Source organism: Antechinus flavipes, chromosome 2 (assembly GCF_016432865.1).
Source record: "Antechinus flavipes isolate AdamAnt ecotype Samford, QLD, Australia chromosome 2, AdamAnt_v2, whole genome shotgun sequence".
Lineage (NCBI taxonomy): Eukaryota > Metazoa > Chordata > Mammalia > Dasyuromorphia > Dasyuridae > Antechinus > Antechinus flavipes.
In genome coordinates this window covers 236,830,999-236,846,664 of record NC_067399.1, presented here as the reverse complement: position 1 = coordinate 236,846,664, position 15,666 = coordinate 236,830,999, and the positions used below count along the sequence as shown (strand labels likewise).

General features: G+C 35.3%; 1 protein-coding gene across 1 annotated transcript in view; it reads right to left on the bottom strand.

Annotated features, from left to right (window-relative positions):
* The window catches only part of PTPN1 (protein tyrosine phosphatase non-receptor type 1), a 67,023-nt gene extending 52,981 nt beyond the window's left edge, over positions 1 to 14,042 (bottom strand). The window contains exon 1 of the mRNA XM_051976590.1: positions 13,892 to 14,042. Within this exon, the coding sequence (XP_051832550.1) occupies positions 13,892 to 13,948 (57 nt within the window). The 5' untranslated portion in view covers positions 13,949 to 14,042. The remainder of the gene's footprint in view (positions 1 to 13,891) is intronic.
* Between the last annotated feature and the right edge of the window lie 1,624 nt (positions 14,043 to 15,666).

The following is a 15,666-nucleotide window of genomic DNA, read 5'->3' as shown; positions in this document are numbered from 1 at the left end:
ATCTTTTATTTTAGCTACTATATTCTTATATTAAAACTAAAACATATGCATAGACAGGTATACTTACAGGATTAACAGAAGAAATTTTTTTCAGCTATCTTTCTGACTAAGGGGCAAGAAAAATTAAAAAGGCTTAAAGGAACTTTTAAAAGCTTGCCCAAATTTCCTTACATTTCTTAAGAATATGCCAATTTTAATGTTTACATTTAAATGGCCATAAAACACAATGAAGTAGAAAGAACATAGATCTGGAAGTGAAAAATCCTGGGATTCTAGTCTTAATTCTGCCACTAACTATTTGCAAAACTGTGTAAAAAGCAATGTCTTCATTTATAAAAAAATGAAATAGCTTGTTCATCTGAGGTCCCTTACAACTTTAAAAATTCTATAAAGCCTAATCCAGATTTCTACAGAATATTGATCTGAAATTAAAATGTTTATGGGTTTGATACATTTATTACTTAAACATGAACTTAAAATATTTCACAAGCTACTGGCCAGAGAGAACCATTATCTATGTGGCAAAAAGCTATGTAATATTAGACTATTATAATAAAATATTCATCTTTTGAGCAAGACTCCAACCGGAAATTTATTCATATTCTTTGGCCTTGGGCAAGTCACCTGTAAAATGAGGAGGTTAAATTCAAATGACCTCTGTAGTTCTTTCCAGGTATAGATCTAAAGTCTAAATCTTACTAGTACTTCTTAACAAATCCTTAAAATAATTTATTAAAAGTATACTTTAATTGTGTGACAAATGAATGAGTCCCAAATTTTAACAAGATGCTTCTCTCTGAAAACTTTCATATAATTTTTTTGTAGAAGATGGTGTAGGTCAGAAAATTCCAAGCTCCACATATTCTCTCCACAAACAATAAAAAATAGCACCTCAAGGTAAACATAGAGCTGCAAAAATAAACAAGAGTTCGGGCAGATGGACGGTCCTCAGAAAACTATGGAGAAGACCTGAAGCCACCAGGTTAGCTCTACTAAAACAACAAAACAACAAGCCTTGGGGCCAGCTGGGTTAGAAGGTGGCCTCAGGAATTCTCATCTTATAGACAGTGGGTCGGGGTCAGACATCTGAGTGGAGAAAGACTGAAGGATTCAGCTTCCAGGAGAAACCAAGTCCAGCCCAGGATACAGGGACATGTGCTGCAGAAGGCAAGAAGGAACCAGCACACATGTAGTGAGTGCAGAAGCAATGGGGTAGGGATGCTGCTAGTTGTGGACAGTTATGGGAAAGCTGAGTTCGAAGGTTAGGTTACAGCCCATAGGGGAAGATTAAAAGTTACAGCCACAAGGGGGTTCTCAGAGGGCAAGAACATTTTCAAAATAAGAGTGGCTGAGGTCCTTAGCTAAGGCCTAGAGGGGGAAAAGAGTGGCAAGGCTAGGTCCTGAACAAAGCTCAGGACAGTAAGAAGGACCTGAGACCAGAGGCACTATCCCCCACACTTCAAGACTAGAGGTGATTATAATAACAAACTTAAAAATAGAAAGCAAAACAAAAATAAGTAAGCAAAAGGAGAAAGAACCCAGTCACAGAAAGCTACATGGGGAAAGGGTTCATTTTCATAGGATACTGAAGCAAAAAAAGCCTCCAAAAGAGTAATATCAAATGGTTATATGCCAGAACTTATAGAGGACTTTAAAAATCAAATAAGAGAGAATGAGAAAAGGGAATATAGAGTAATATTTAGGAATTTTTGTTTCACATCTGATCTTACTGAGAAAGCTTCAGTCTTATCCTCATTACAAAAAAAAAAAAAAAGATAATTTTAATTACATTAAAAACAAACAAAACAAATGTAGTCAAGATTAGAAAGGGGAGGATTTTATAGATAGTTCTTCAGACAAAGATCTTATCTCTCTCTCTCTCTCTTTTTTTTAAAATAACTTTTGATCGACAGAACCCATGCCAGGGTAATTTTTTACATTATCCCTTGCACTCACTTCTGTTGCGAGTTTTCTCCCCTTCTCCCCCCGCCAGATGGCAAGCAGTCCTATACATGTTAAATAGGTTACAGTATATCCTAGATACAATATATGTGTGCAGAACCAAACAGTTTTCTTGTTGCACATGGAGAATTGGATTCAGAAGGTATAAATAACCTGGGAAGAAAAACAAAAATGCAAGCAGTTTATATTCATTTCCCAGTGTTCTTTCTTTGGGTGTCGCTGCTTCTGTACATTCTTGATCAATTAAAACTGAGTTAGATTTCTTTGTCAAAGAAATCCACTTCCATCAGAATACATCCTCATACAGTATCGTTGTTGAGGTATATAATAAAAGATCTTATATCTCAAATGAACTCTGTTAAATTTATAAGAATGCAAATCTTTCCCAAATTGATAAATGATCTAAGGATATGAAGGACAGTTTTTTGATGAAGAAATCAAAACGATTTATAGTCATGAAAAAAAATTCTCGAAATCTTTACTGATTAGGGAAATGCAAATTAAAACAACCTTGAGATATCATTTCATACCTATCAGACTGGCTAAAATGGTAGAAGGGTGTTTTGTATCAGATTTACTTCTTCCACTTCACAAGTATAGTAAAAACCATATTTAACTATACATTTGAGAGTGCCATATTGGACTTGATTGAGTGCTTTAGGCTTTTGACACAATTTAGGGGAAAAAGGGTTCATAAAATTCCAATTCCAATTTCATTAAATTAGAATATACAACCTGATTAGTCATTAAAAGTAAAGAATCTTCCTTATCATTTATTATGACTTCTTGACCTCAACTAAGGATAAATAAAACACTATATCCTAGTTTTGATCCTAAATACAACTTAGTGATATTATACACTGATATGTGTAATCCTGGATCATGTTAGCTAGCTATATATACTTTCTTCTATACAGAACTTTGACAGTTCTAGCTTTCTGCCTCTTTTAGTAGGAATAATCATCAAATCAATAATATCACTGTTTCTGGAAAGGGCATGACAAATGACTGCTCTATGATTCAACTAATCGTTCCTATGACTTTCCAGACAAAAGTATTTTCCCCTGGCCACCACTCTCTTATAAGATGTTGTCCTCCTTATCCACTAGAACGTATATTCCTTGAGGGCAGGGTCTATCTCACTATATCTGATACATATTAGACAATACTCTTTCATTCATTTATTATTTTTAAGTAAAAGACAAATAAATTATGGAAAAAGAAAACACTAGAAGCCATTTAGCACCTTTCTAAGTAATTTTTTTTTACTAGTTCACTTATAATCCATCTAATTTAATTTTGAAATTAGGTATCCAAAAGTAGTTCATGGAAATAAGCTAATATGAGACAAAATATATAGTAAGCTGCCTAAGTGGAAAATATTATAGCAATTTTCCCAAAATATTCTTAAGGGAGAAGTGTAAGGAAGCTAATAAAATGAGGATGATAGAATATAAAGTAATAAACATCTACATATTAATTTTTCCTGGATTTTACTGTGAAGCTCACTCTTTCTTCAGTTCCCTTTTTCTTACATTAACTCTATCCTCTCCTTTCTGATTCCTGGTTTCCCTTCAAATCCTCTCCCCTTCCCCCATTCAATTTCACCAAATAAGTTGTACAAAGATAATTTATATATATAAAATATATAATATATAAATTCTCTTTGTTAATATGATATAAATTATATGTGTTATTATGTATGATACATATATAATTTATATCATATTAACAAAGAGAATTAAAGATGGTTTGGGTCTTTTTTGACTTCTTTGATTTTAAAATATTCAATTCCAAAAGGGAACACAGAAAACTAACCCAAGGTCAAGAGCTACAAACTACATTTTTACATCCTTTATTGAGTTGTGAAGCATTGAGCAAACAATCTCACTTCCAAATTACAGAAATTACAGTAAAAAAAGGCAGCAGAATCCTGATTATGCTATGTTGAAGACTGTTATAGTTATTTGAGTGAATTCGGACAAAGATAGGGTCATTTAAAATTTCATCACTCTACCAAACACTATCATGTCCTTCTACTATAGGTCAATTTATGGTTGTAAGCTATACAAATTAGATGGGAATGAGCAATGAGATATAAACTAACATGAGAATCAGAATCATTACAAACTGACTAAATGTTTATTCATACATATTTAGAATTTTAAAAATTTTGAAAGGAATAATGATTGCGTACTTATAAACATGACACCAGGTAGTTGTGATTGTGCAAAATTTGAAGATCTATGCCTTTGTAAGATATAAATAGCTAGGTCACATTAATGGGATTTAATTAAGGCAAGTCACATGCAACAATTTAAGTGTGTCCCAGTTTTTAGATCAGCTTCAGGGCATACAGAGCCATTATCTCCTGAACCTATGAACAGTAGTGAGCCATACAATACTGAATTACTTGATCCTTCTTGTGACCAACAACATATGCGGTAGACAGGACAACTTGAGATTGGAGCAGTGAAGCACAAATTGTCTTTATGTAAAAATACATAATAAAGAGTAAAGGGTCCTCATCCTTAGTCTCATGGATAATGTTTTTTGATCACTTGAACCTTGTCATAATACAAACATTTAGTATCTCTTTATCAATGTTTTGCTATCATCCTCAACACTAAATCATATAATCTTACATGATTTAATTTTATCTGGTTTCTAACTTCAATAACCAGTTATTTATAGAGGACAAAGTAAAAGTCACTGTGTCACTGAAATACACTCACAAAAAAACCCTATAATTTAGAATAGAAGGACAGGGTAGGTGGGGGGAGTTAGGATCCCGTGAGGGCTATTCTATCTTTGGGGGTGGATAGAGAATGAAGACAATCCTTGAGAAAGATACTGAGCAAGGAGCTTTTAACAAAGATACTGAGCAAGGAGCCTTTAACATTAGGCTTTTTTTTTTTTTTTTAAACCAAGGAAATACCCTTAGGTCACAGCAGAGCAGCTAGAATCAACAACCTTGAGTTTAAATAAAATTCTCTACTGAGAAATAAAAATGCATTTTTCAAAAGGGTTTTTACATCTTTTAGAAGTATTAAGTTGCTGTGACTCTCCAGACTGTATAATATGTTCAACTTATAATGTAAAGCAAAAATACTTTTTAACCCGGGCAAGGAATTGTTGAGATTTTTATGCCCCACTTACTAAGTTTTAGTGTTTCTAGAGAGCAAAATTTAAAAATGTCACAAATAATCTGATTGAAACTAAAATTAGCTCAAACCATAATCAAATACATTCATCATCACCTTTAAATCAATCTGTGAAATCAAACATTAAAGTAATATACATAAAAATGAAATGAAAGCTTAACTTTTTAGTTAACTTTAGTTGCTCCATTTTTGTTTTTACAAAGAATCTTGGCATATAATGTGACTAAAGCACACTATACATCAAAGAAATGTAGAAGAAAACAGTTGCTTTTTATCCTTAAGCAAAAACAATATGTCCTGTGCAATACTTAAGTTGTTAGAATATTGACTATTTTTGACACTTTTAATTGTTGAACAAGCCCCATGGAAATCTATTTCTGGCCCAATTTCTTTTCAAACTCTTATTCCCTACCTGAAAAATTAGGCTCTCAACATCAAAACCCTGATGTGAAAATCTAAAATTACACTGTTAGCAATAAAGGAATAACTCACAGGAGAAAAATTAGCATTTAATTATCGTTCATAATTAAGATATCTTTCATAAACTTGAATTATCCTAGAAAATATCTAATTAGATTTAAAAGAGCTTCGACTTCCTCTGTGTAGCCATTCTTACTTAGGCAGATCAAACCCTTCCCCACCCTTTCTACTTCATAGCATCACTGTGGTTTCAAAAAGTCATTCTTTGGTGATCAGTTTAGTATAATCATTCGTAAATTACTATTATATAAATGGAGACCTGCAAAATTATCATGAATTTCATGAAAATTTTATCTTAGTATCAAGTATCATGGTCATCATAAAACCTTTTTGCCTATCACAAAAGAGTCTTCAGTAAAGTCCTAAGATATAGGCAGAAAAAATATTATTAGGAGTTAGAGAAAGTGGGAGGGGAACAATGAACTATTATGAGGGGAAAGAAGCATGTAAGAATAGGGATAGGGATTGACCTATGATTTCAATGAAAGGGGTACTCCTAGATGAGGAAATTCTACCAATGCAGGCTTGTCATTGTCACTGCCATTTGTTAGCCAAGAAGAGAGCTGACCAGAACAGTGAGAGATTAAATGACTTGCCAGGGTCATTAAGTCAGCATTACAAAAGTGGGCCTTTAAAAAGCCAGTTCTTGCTCTGAGGCCAGCTCTCCAACCATTATACAATACAAATAAAATGGTAATTTGTACTACAAACAAAGCAAAGTGTATATAGTCCTAGAGATACTATTAATAATAAAGGAAGACTAGAAGAAATATGAGGAAGTATGAAGATAAAACTAGAAAAGGATAATATAACATTCAAACAAAATAAGGCACCTGTTACAACTGAACATGGGGCAACTAGGTGATGCAGTGGATAAGAGCACCAGCCCTCCTGAAGTAAGGAAGACTTATTTTTTAAAAAATTATTTTAATATACTTTTCTTTTTAAATTGAGTTCCAAATTCTTTCTATCCTTACCACCATTCCCCCCACACACTATTAGATAAACATATATCAGTTATAAGGAAAACTTATTTTAATAAATTCAAATCTGATCTAACCCACTCATCTATAAAACTAGCTGGACAACAAAGAAACAAGAAACACTCCAGTATTTTTGGCAAGAAAACCCTAAAAGTTATCATGAAGAGTAATGTAGTAATCTGTATGGTACTGCTTCTTAAGGATGATAATCAACCATCACAGCCACCTAAGTAAATTTACTATAGATCAAATATAGGTAGTATATTTTTTGATTTAGTGACAATACATTAAGAATTGATTTCAATTCCCAAAATCTCTAAGTAATTTGTCTTCAAGAGCACTGTAGATAGAATAATTATTATATATCCATTTTCTTTTAAGTGATGCAGAACAGGATATACCTCCCTGAGTTGCCAGGACGTGTAAAATTTGGGGAAAATAAAACCTCTAAAAGTCTGGCAGAAGCTATTAAATACTAAATTTATTTTTGTATAATTCATAGGTTACATAAAAGAAGAGATATCTGTATTAGTAAAGAAATCCCCTTTGCAAAATAAGGACTTTAGTATTAAAATGGAAATTGAGGTTAAAATCTTAGCATTAATATTGTAAAGAGGTGGTTAGTAAAAAAAAATCAATTTATAGAAATTGATCACTCTAAAAGATCAATTAAAGAAACTGACATTCTAAGTGGCATTTAAAATTTTTTAAGTAACGGGTTCTAGAAATCCATCTCTGCAGGTGCTGACAGGCAACCGCTAAATTCTATCCATATGATTACTATTCATTATTGTAGTTTAGATTTTTACCGGTATCATAATCACATGGAGCTACAAAGTGAACTCCTTGTATGCAAAGATATTAATTATTATAAGGTGCGGTGGACCCTGCAGTATTCCTTGACAATCAAGAAACTTTGGATCTGTTAAATCACAAAAAAGATAAATAAAGGCTTTCTATTTCTTGTTCTACTGTCAGAACAATCCAAGTGAATGATCTTTATTGGGTACTTTCTACAAAACCAGAGCAAATTATTTGTTTAAAAAAAAAAAAAAAAAAAAAAAAAGCTCTTCAGATTAATTTTTTGTCAGGTGATGGCTTTTTCCAAAATTACAACTTAAGTCTACTATTTTTTAAGTACCAGCAGGTGTCTGGTAAATTCTGAAGAATCAGTTCCTCAATCTTTTACAGGAAAAGCCACTCAGATTCTACTTAGACACAGGTCATGCATGTAACTTTAAATGAAAGCTGCTTGCTCATGTTACTAAAACTACATTTACTGGAAAGGATAATGAAGTGGTTTTGTTTAGAATTTTTTTTGCAAAGATATAAAAAAAAGTATTAAAAATGAGTCCTGAGCACTGGCATAAACTGAGGCACCTCCTAACAAGGTAAATACTGTTTCAATTCTACAAGGACTGTTCTAGTCCCTTACAATCTGAGATAGCCCTAAACAGTGTTAAAGTTGAAAAGGAACTTAGACCTCAGTTTTGGGCAAAGAAAGTAATCTAACATCTTACTTTACAAAGGGGCAAACTGGCCTCAAGAAAGGAAGTAGTTACCCCAAGTTTACACTGTTAATTACTGGCAGAGATGGAACTATAGCCAAGTGTCCCAATTCCAAAACCACTGTTCTTTTCCAGTGTCCTTTTCAATGATTCACTCCTGTGAATATTTTAAAAGTGCCTGTTGGGTACAGAATACTACAGTACCTGCTGGGGGAGGTGAGATGGAATCCAGCCTCTATTTCCCATTATGTATCAAAGAAACAAACACAAATAGCTTTAACAGATAGTATTACATAGATACTCAGAAAGGTACAAAGTGTTAACTGAAGAACAATTTTGATTACCTTTTTTATGTTGTCTTGACTATGCTTAAGATTATATTCCTGAATATATCTGAAATATTTCTCAACTCCACCATTTTATGAATACATAGGCTTCAGTAAAATATTAAGGTTTATCTACTTTGTGAAAATATGGATAGATTTTACACCAGTAAATCAAAAAAATATTTTGAGTCTACTAAGTGCATAGCCCTGTAGCACACTGAGACCAAATCTAAAAATAACATCATAAAGTTACAGCATGATTCAGAAGTTGATAAAAAGACCAAGATGTTCCACTTCCCATGCGACTGTTAAATTCATCACAAGCCAACTATAAATTTGCCAGTGGCTTCTATTGGGGGGGACGGGGGACCAAGCAATTCCAATTTCTATTGCATAGCCACAAGTCCTTTTCAAAAACCATCATCTTATGTTTTTATATACAAGTTCTTTTTAAAAATCACCATCACATATTTTTGTATCCTTCACAGAATATAGGACAATATATGTGCCAAGTAGGTCCTCAATAAATCTGTGAATGCCAAATGAAAAATAGGACATGGAAGATTTTCTTTTTGGCACAAAAGATGGGGGGAAAGCTTATTCCCTGAAATGTCCCTCTTGAGAATACAACTGTGTAAAAAATAAGAAGCTCCGAGTTCTAGTCTTGGCTCTGCCAATATGATGTGGGTAGCTAGTTAACTTCCTCTCTCTGAGCCTGTTTCCAGATATAAAATGAAGCAGTTTATACTGCTTGGGCCTGGGGGCTTGGCTGTGAATAAACCCCAGCTTTGTATGACCACTGACATGATCTTGGGCAAGCTAATTCACCTCTCCAGGTTTGAGTTTTTTAATTTGTAAAAATGAAGAACTGAATAGAGAATCTTTAAGTTCATTTCAGCTGTAAATATAAAGTCCTAAGATCTCTCCTAACTTTGAAATTCTAGATAACTAAGAACCTACATAAACTTATGACAAATTAGGATGTGGGACCAGTGTATTATATCACTATTTTTCTTCCAGGGTGATAATCTATATTCAGGCCTGTAATACTTCTTCTAAGAAAGCTTACACAGACGCTGCTTGGAAATCTTAAATCTGATTACTATAAAAAAACATTTTTTCCCCCTTAAAATAAAAAGCACTCCAGCATCAATCTCACTTAACATATCAAAGTAAAGGAATTTGTACAACTTTCTTGCTGAAACTAATTAGTGTAAACACAGAACCAATTTAACATGACATTGTAAGGAAAATGCCAGCTTTAGGCAAGAGGTATATGACAATACACACTTATGTTGTATATTTTATAGCTTACAGGAGTAGTATCAAAATAGGAAAGTAAGGAAAGTCTCGTATAATAAAATAGAGGATAAAGCATATTATATATTTAAAATCTCTAATGGAAGTTTCCTGTTTCTTTATATAAAGAATGCAGTAAAATAATTCAACCACATTATTATATGGCTTAGTAGAGACTTCATATTAAAAAGAAAAATTCAGTTACATGGCAAGGGGGTGAGGAAATCAGTACAATGTCATAACTGAAAACGATTTTCATAATCATTGTCCTCTGAATGCTTCTAGGAGCCACTGGAAGAGCTTACTTATTTCCAAATGTACCAGGGCATTCATTCCTATAAATATGTCAATGATGTCAACTGAATAATGGTACTAAGTTATTCTCCCCTCCACCATATTTGCTGATGCTTCCAGTTAGCTCAAAATACCATTGATCATAAGAGTTTATTCTATTTCCAAAGTTATGGCCAACTAAAACCAATTCTTGTTTTATTCTAGGCTAAATACCATTAAGAATTAATATGTCACTGAAGATGAGAACTTCCTATTCTGTTCATTTTATCTTTGTTTCTTTTTTTAACTGAATGACAAACATACTGAACAGATTTTTTTTATTTATCACCAACTTAATATTTCCCTGTAGACAATGTTCTTTAAATAAACAGTATCAAACTTTTAATATCCCATTCCACTGGCGTATTATATGCCAGATGCACATAACAGCATTAAGGAATTTTAGTGAGATACTAGCATATGGTTTTGTTAACAATTAAATCAATCATTAGGGTAGCTAGGTAGAAGTGTTGATAAAGTGCTTGGCCTAAAATCAGTAAGACTCATTTTCTTGGGTTCATATATAGTCTCAGATACACACTGGCTGTGACACCCTGGACAAGTCACTTAATCCTATTTGTCTTAGTTTAGCTTATCTGTAAAATGAACTGGAGAAGAAAATAGTAAACCACTCCAGTATCTTTGCCAAGAAAACCCCAAATGGGGTCATGGAGAAGTGCAAACAATTGAAAAAATGACTGAACAACTACAACAAAACCAAGTTATTAACTCTCCTCTATAGCTAGTTTTTTATGTTTGTTTTTAAATTAAAGATGGCAATCTGGGTGAACTTGCTTATAATGCATAAGTCTTTCCTACAAGCTAATGATTATTGTTTTGTTTATTTAAAAAAAAAAAAAAGAAAACTATTACATTTATATCACAAAATGTATATGGACTATCCTCTACCTTCCTTCACCTCATTTTCCAAGATCAATGTTTCTTTTAATACTTGTATTTTCCTTCTAGTATTGCCAGCTCAATCAAATTTGGGATGAGGCAAGAAGCATTCCATTTTCCAAATATGATATAATTGCTTAAAGGCCAAAAAATGAATTGTAAGCACTGCCCAAATATGCTTTTTTATCATCAGAATAATTTTCTGGAGTGAACACTTAGTGATATGAATGCCGTTGATCAACTTTAAAATGCCAAAGAACTCTTTATACTCTACCAAATTAAACCAGCAGACTGTGGCTTGAATAAGCAGCTAAGACTAGACTTCCCTGCCACATTAGTCTGAATCCAATAAACTTCTTCCTTTTTCACACTTAGTCCTTGTTCCATTATCTGTTTTTGTTCTTTAGTAGATAATTTTTTTGTTTGTTTGTTTGTTTGTTTGTTTTTTGGGGGGGAAGGAGAGGGGAATAAAAAGATGCTATCAAGGCAACACAGCATACTGATTTGTCCAGACCCATGATTTCATCAGTTTAGGGAACTTCCACTGTGAAAATGTCCTCCACCAGTGTAGATAAGCATCTACCTGTAATTTGTGGGCTAAAACAATTTCTGGTGAACAGTAATTTGTCTGGGGTTATACAATTAGTATATGTTAGGTCAGATTTAATCTCCCTAACTAAAAGTCCAGCACTCTAATATGCCAGACTCCCTCTCAGTTGTACTAAGGAGTGTTATATACTAAGCATATGCTACCACCAAGAAAATCTGAAATCCCTTGATTCTCCACTAATTTATGTCATATGGTCTTTTTTAATTTCTGGGGGGAAATAAATAATGGATTAAAGTTAGGAAATATATAAAGCAGAAAACTGCCTACTCTGCTAAGATTTAAAAGATCAGTTCCATCTCTTTTTGGAAACATTCTATCTCTTCCTAAAACAATATTTTAAAGGCTTGGTTCTACAATAACAAACAACAGTTTGCAATCAAAAAAGTTTCAAATTTTCACGAAAAAAGTAAATGTTAAGAGAGAGGAACAGAGATTCCAAGATTTCTTAACACCACAGAAAGCATCTCCAGAATTGCAACAATGCTAAAGAGGTTGGAAGACTATTTTAAAGCAATCATAATTAACTCTCCTAGTAGAAATGTGACAAAACTTTTTTTGAGAAGCTAGCATGGTTAATCTTTATTATCTTCACTTTCCCTAGTGTACAGAGACAAGGTTTTTCTACTATATTAGCTAGCATCACTACTTAATTTGGGATTGAACTGGAGAAGAAAATAGTAATGGCCTAAGGAAGAGTCCAACTACAAAAACAAATTCATAAATTTATAAATTACACATTTATACACATATTTATATATTCAACTACAAACTTTACTTTTTAAAAGCACTAGTTTTTTTTTTTCCCCAAGTCCTTTTCTAATTATTAAAAACACCCTCCAGAAATTCACAAGTTATACATGAAATGAATTGTCATTTTACAGAAATAATAGACAAGGAATCTAAATTTGACATGCTGAATATCAGATATTACAATAACTTGACAATATATGACCTCAAATCTATCAACAGCCTATATATTTCAAGAACCAAACAAAAAGAATGTCCTGGAAAAAAGCAGTTGAAACAAATCAGAATAAAAGCCCTGGGCAGCCCTTTTATCAGTAGCTAACAGCTTAAAGCATTTTCTTTAAAAGAATTTTAAAATAGATTTTAAAACACTGGCAGAGGAGTTTTTTGAGCTTAACTGGAGCTTCAGCTAATTAAGGCAAGATTAACTGAAACTGACTATGAAGAACAAAACCCTCTTTACTTTGTCTTGTGCTAAGATATTATTTTGTTAATCTTCACCCATTATTACATTACATTAAATAGTAACTATACGTTTTCTTTAGAGGAACTGGCTACTGATAAAACTATCTATTTTCACATTCCCAACCTACTACTTAAAAAAATATATAAGTAAATCCTTCATAATTTATACACCACCACATCCTAAGCAGGTCATACAAGACAAGATCTCTGCAGAACTAACCAAGTGCCAGTAACAAGGTTTGATTTGCCTTACAGATGTGGAACTCATGTTAATTTGGTTTGAATTAGAGGAGTTTCAATTTCCTTTTTTCTCCTTTATAATCCTTGTCTGGAAGGACTATCTTTCGTGATGTCAAATAACGATGGCACAAAACAAGCCACTTTTCATAAGCTACTCTAGTAGGGTCCTATCATCTTTGGGCCAAATCCGGGTAAGTGTTTGAGGGAGTTGCTGAAAAGGGGAGGGTAAGAGAAAATCGATAATTTATATAATTTCCGGGTGACAATAATGGAAAAATTACCATGATACCCAAATCTTTTCCTGGAGGAGGTGAAATTGGGGGTGAATCAATCCCAAGGGACAAAGAATGAGAGACTAGGAGATGAGGTCGTTAAAGATAAAGATTTAAAGGTGGTCATTTTGCCCAGCCCTATCACTTTACAGTCCAAAGAAGATCTTGATAAGGTTTCGCGTATGCCAACCTAAAGAGAAGTTAGGAGCCACACTGAACTCTATTTTACATGAAAGGCTGTGGGATATGGGAGGTAAACCTTAGGGACAAAGGGGCGTCTCACGAGGCTTAATAGATTTTGGTGGGGGGAAGAGCAGCTTGCCTACAAGAACAAAAAAAAAAAAAGGAGGGGGGGAGAATGAGGGCGCCTGGGTAGCACAGTCAGGATCTGCTAGGGGAAGAAAAGGATAAAATCCCGACTCCAGTCGGACTTGAAGCTAGAGTCTAGGCCCAGAAAAAGCAAGGGATGAGGCGGAAGGAGGTGAGACGAGGAGGGAGAACCCCTTCCATAGTCGGTGTCCCCAGCAGAATCCCCGGGGTAAGGGAAGAAGGAGGCCTAACTGAGTCGGAGGAGCCAATGCTCCACGGTCGGCTTTCCGCACCTGGTAAATGGCCGCCCAGCTGCCGGCCTGGTCGATCTGGTTGAATTCCTTCTCCATCTCTAAGACGTCCAAGCCAGCGGGTGTGGCTTCTCCCTTCTTTCCCGCTGGTCCGTCTCCTCCGCAGCCAGCGCCGCCGCCGCCCTCCACCACCTCCTCCAGTTCTGGTGCCGCCCTCACCACCACCACCTCAGTCCCTCCTTAGCCCTCAAGCCCCGGGAACCGGCCACTGCCGCTACCGCCTCCTCAACCACCACCGTTGCCTCTTCATGTCAACTCGGCAGCCGGAAGTACGCACCGCGCCTGCCTCAGGCCCCGCCCCGGGCCGATGGCCAATCCTCGCGGGGGACTTCCGAGAGAGGCGGGGCCAAAAGGAGGTCCCGAAGGGTGGTGGGCGAACACTTCCCTTTCTGCCTTCTTAATACACTTTCGTCAGGCCCCGCGAGACATCGGGCTTCGAGCTCCCCTTCCCCGCCCCGCCTTCCCCGTGCTTCCGGCTGAGACCCGAGCGCGCGCACTGTTACCTAGGCGACCCCCCCAGGGGCCACCTGGCTTTAGTTTGAATTTGGGTTCTTGCCCTAATGTGTGGGTTGATGGATTAGTTGCCAAACACGGAAGCCAAGTTTCAAGTCTTGGCACAGCCCCCTGACTCACTGAGTGACCTTGAAGTGAGTCATGTGCCCTCCCACTCTCTCAACCTCAGTTTTCCAAGATATAAAAGCAATCGGCCCCCAGACCCATTCCTCCATTTAAGTTATATACCCGTCAAAGTCCTTTCAACTATTGCTAACATTTAAAAGAGAGAGAGAGAGAGAGAGAGAGAGAGAGAGAGAAGAGAAACTGGCTGTAGGCTAATTAGTATCGAATTTGGAGGGCGAGACGAAGAAGATCTGGTTTCTAGTTCTGTCGTTGCCAAAATCTAGCTGTGTGACCCTAGGTCACTTCCCTTTTCTGAATCTCAGTTTACTGTACTATATAATGAAAGGGTTGGTTGGATTGGTTAATAATGGTTGACAAAGCCTTTAACATACGTTATCTGATTCACCTTCCAGAACTGTGAGGTAAGATATTATAAGTATTATTCCCAGTGTTATAAGTATCATTCCCAGATGAGAAATTTGAAGGTGAGAGAGTTGCAGTGAATTTCTTTGTTCTGCATTTGCACCTTTCAAATTAAGCTTTCCTAAAAAATAAAAATTAAAAAAAAAAAAATCCTCGCAACTCTAGGAGCACATTAACTGGCTAAATCCCCTCTATTCTTTTCCTCCCCAACAGTCTCGGCCTCAGCACCTAAACCCATCCCCAATGTCTTTAGACAAAACGGATTTATCAGCTGTCCTTTGAGATGTTACTCTGACAATAGTAATTCAGCTCTATGTTGTGGCAATCTGATGTTTTCTGATAGTAACTTTCTGACAGGTTAAAAAACAAATAAAAGAATGGTTTCAAAACAAGTGCTTTTTCCAGCAGCATACTTGAAGAAAGGGTCTCAGGCATTTTATTGAACTCTTTCTCATTGATCCAGCAATCAATGAGCCATTAACTAAAAAAAAGAAAAAATTTCTTTGAGTAGTTGATATTCTAGAATGATGGCTATCTACCTAGTCCTCCAGCAGTCACTTTTAGCAACCTTCTGTTCCCTAAGCAATGCCTGCAGAATCCTGGCCAATTCAGCCTGGGTTTTTCTGTTCCATATACCTGATGTCATTCTTGCAGATTTCTATCAAGGTTTCTTCTTCTTCTTCTTCCTCCACCCCCAACTACAATTATTCCTGCTC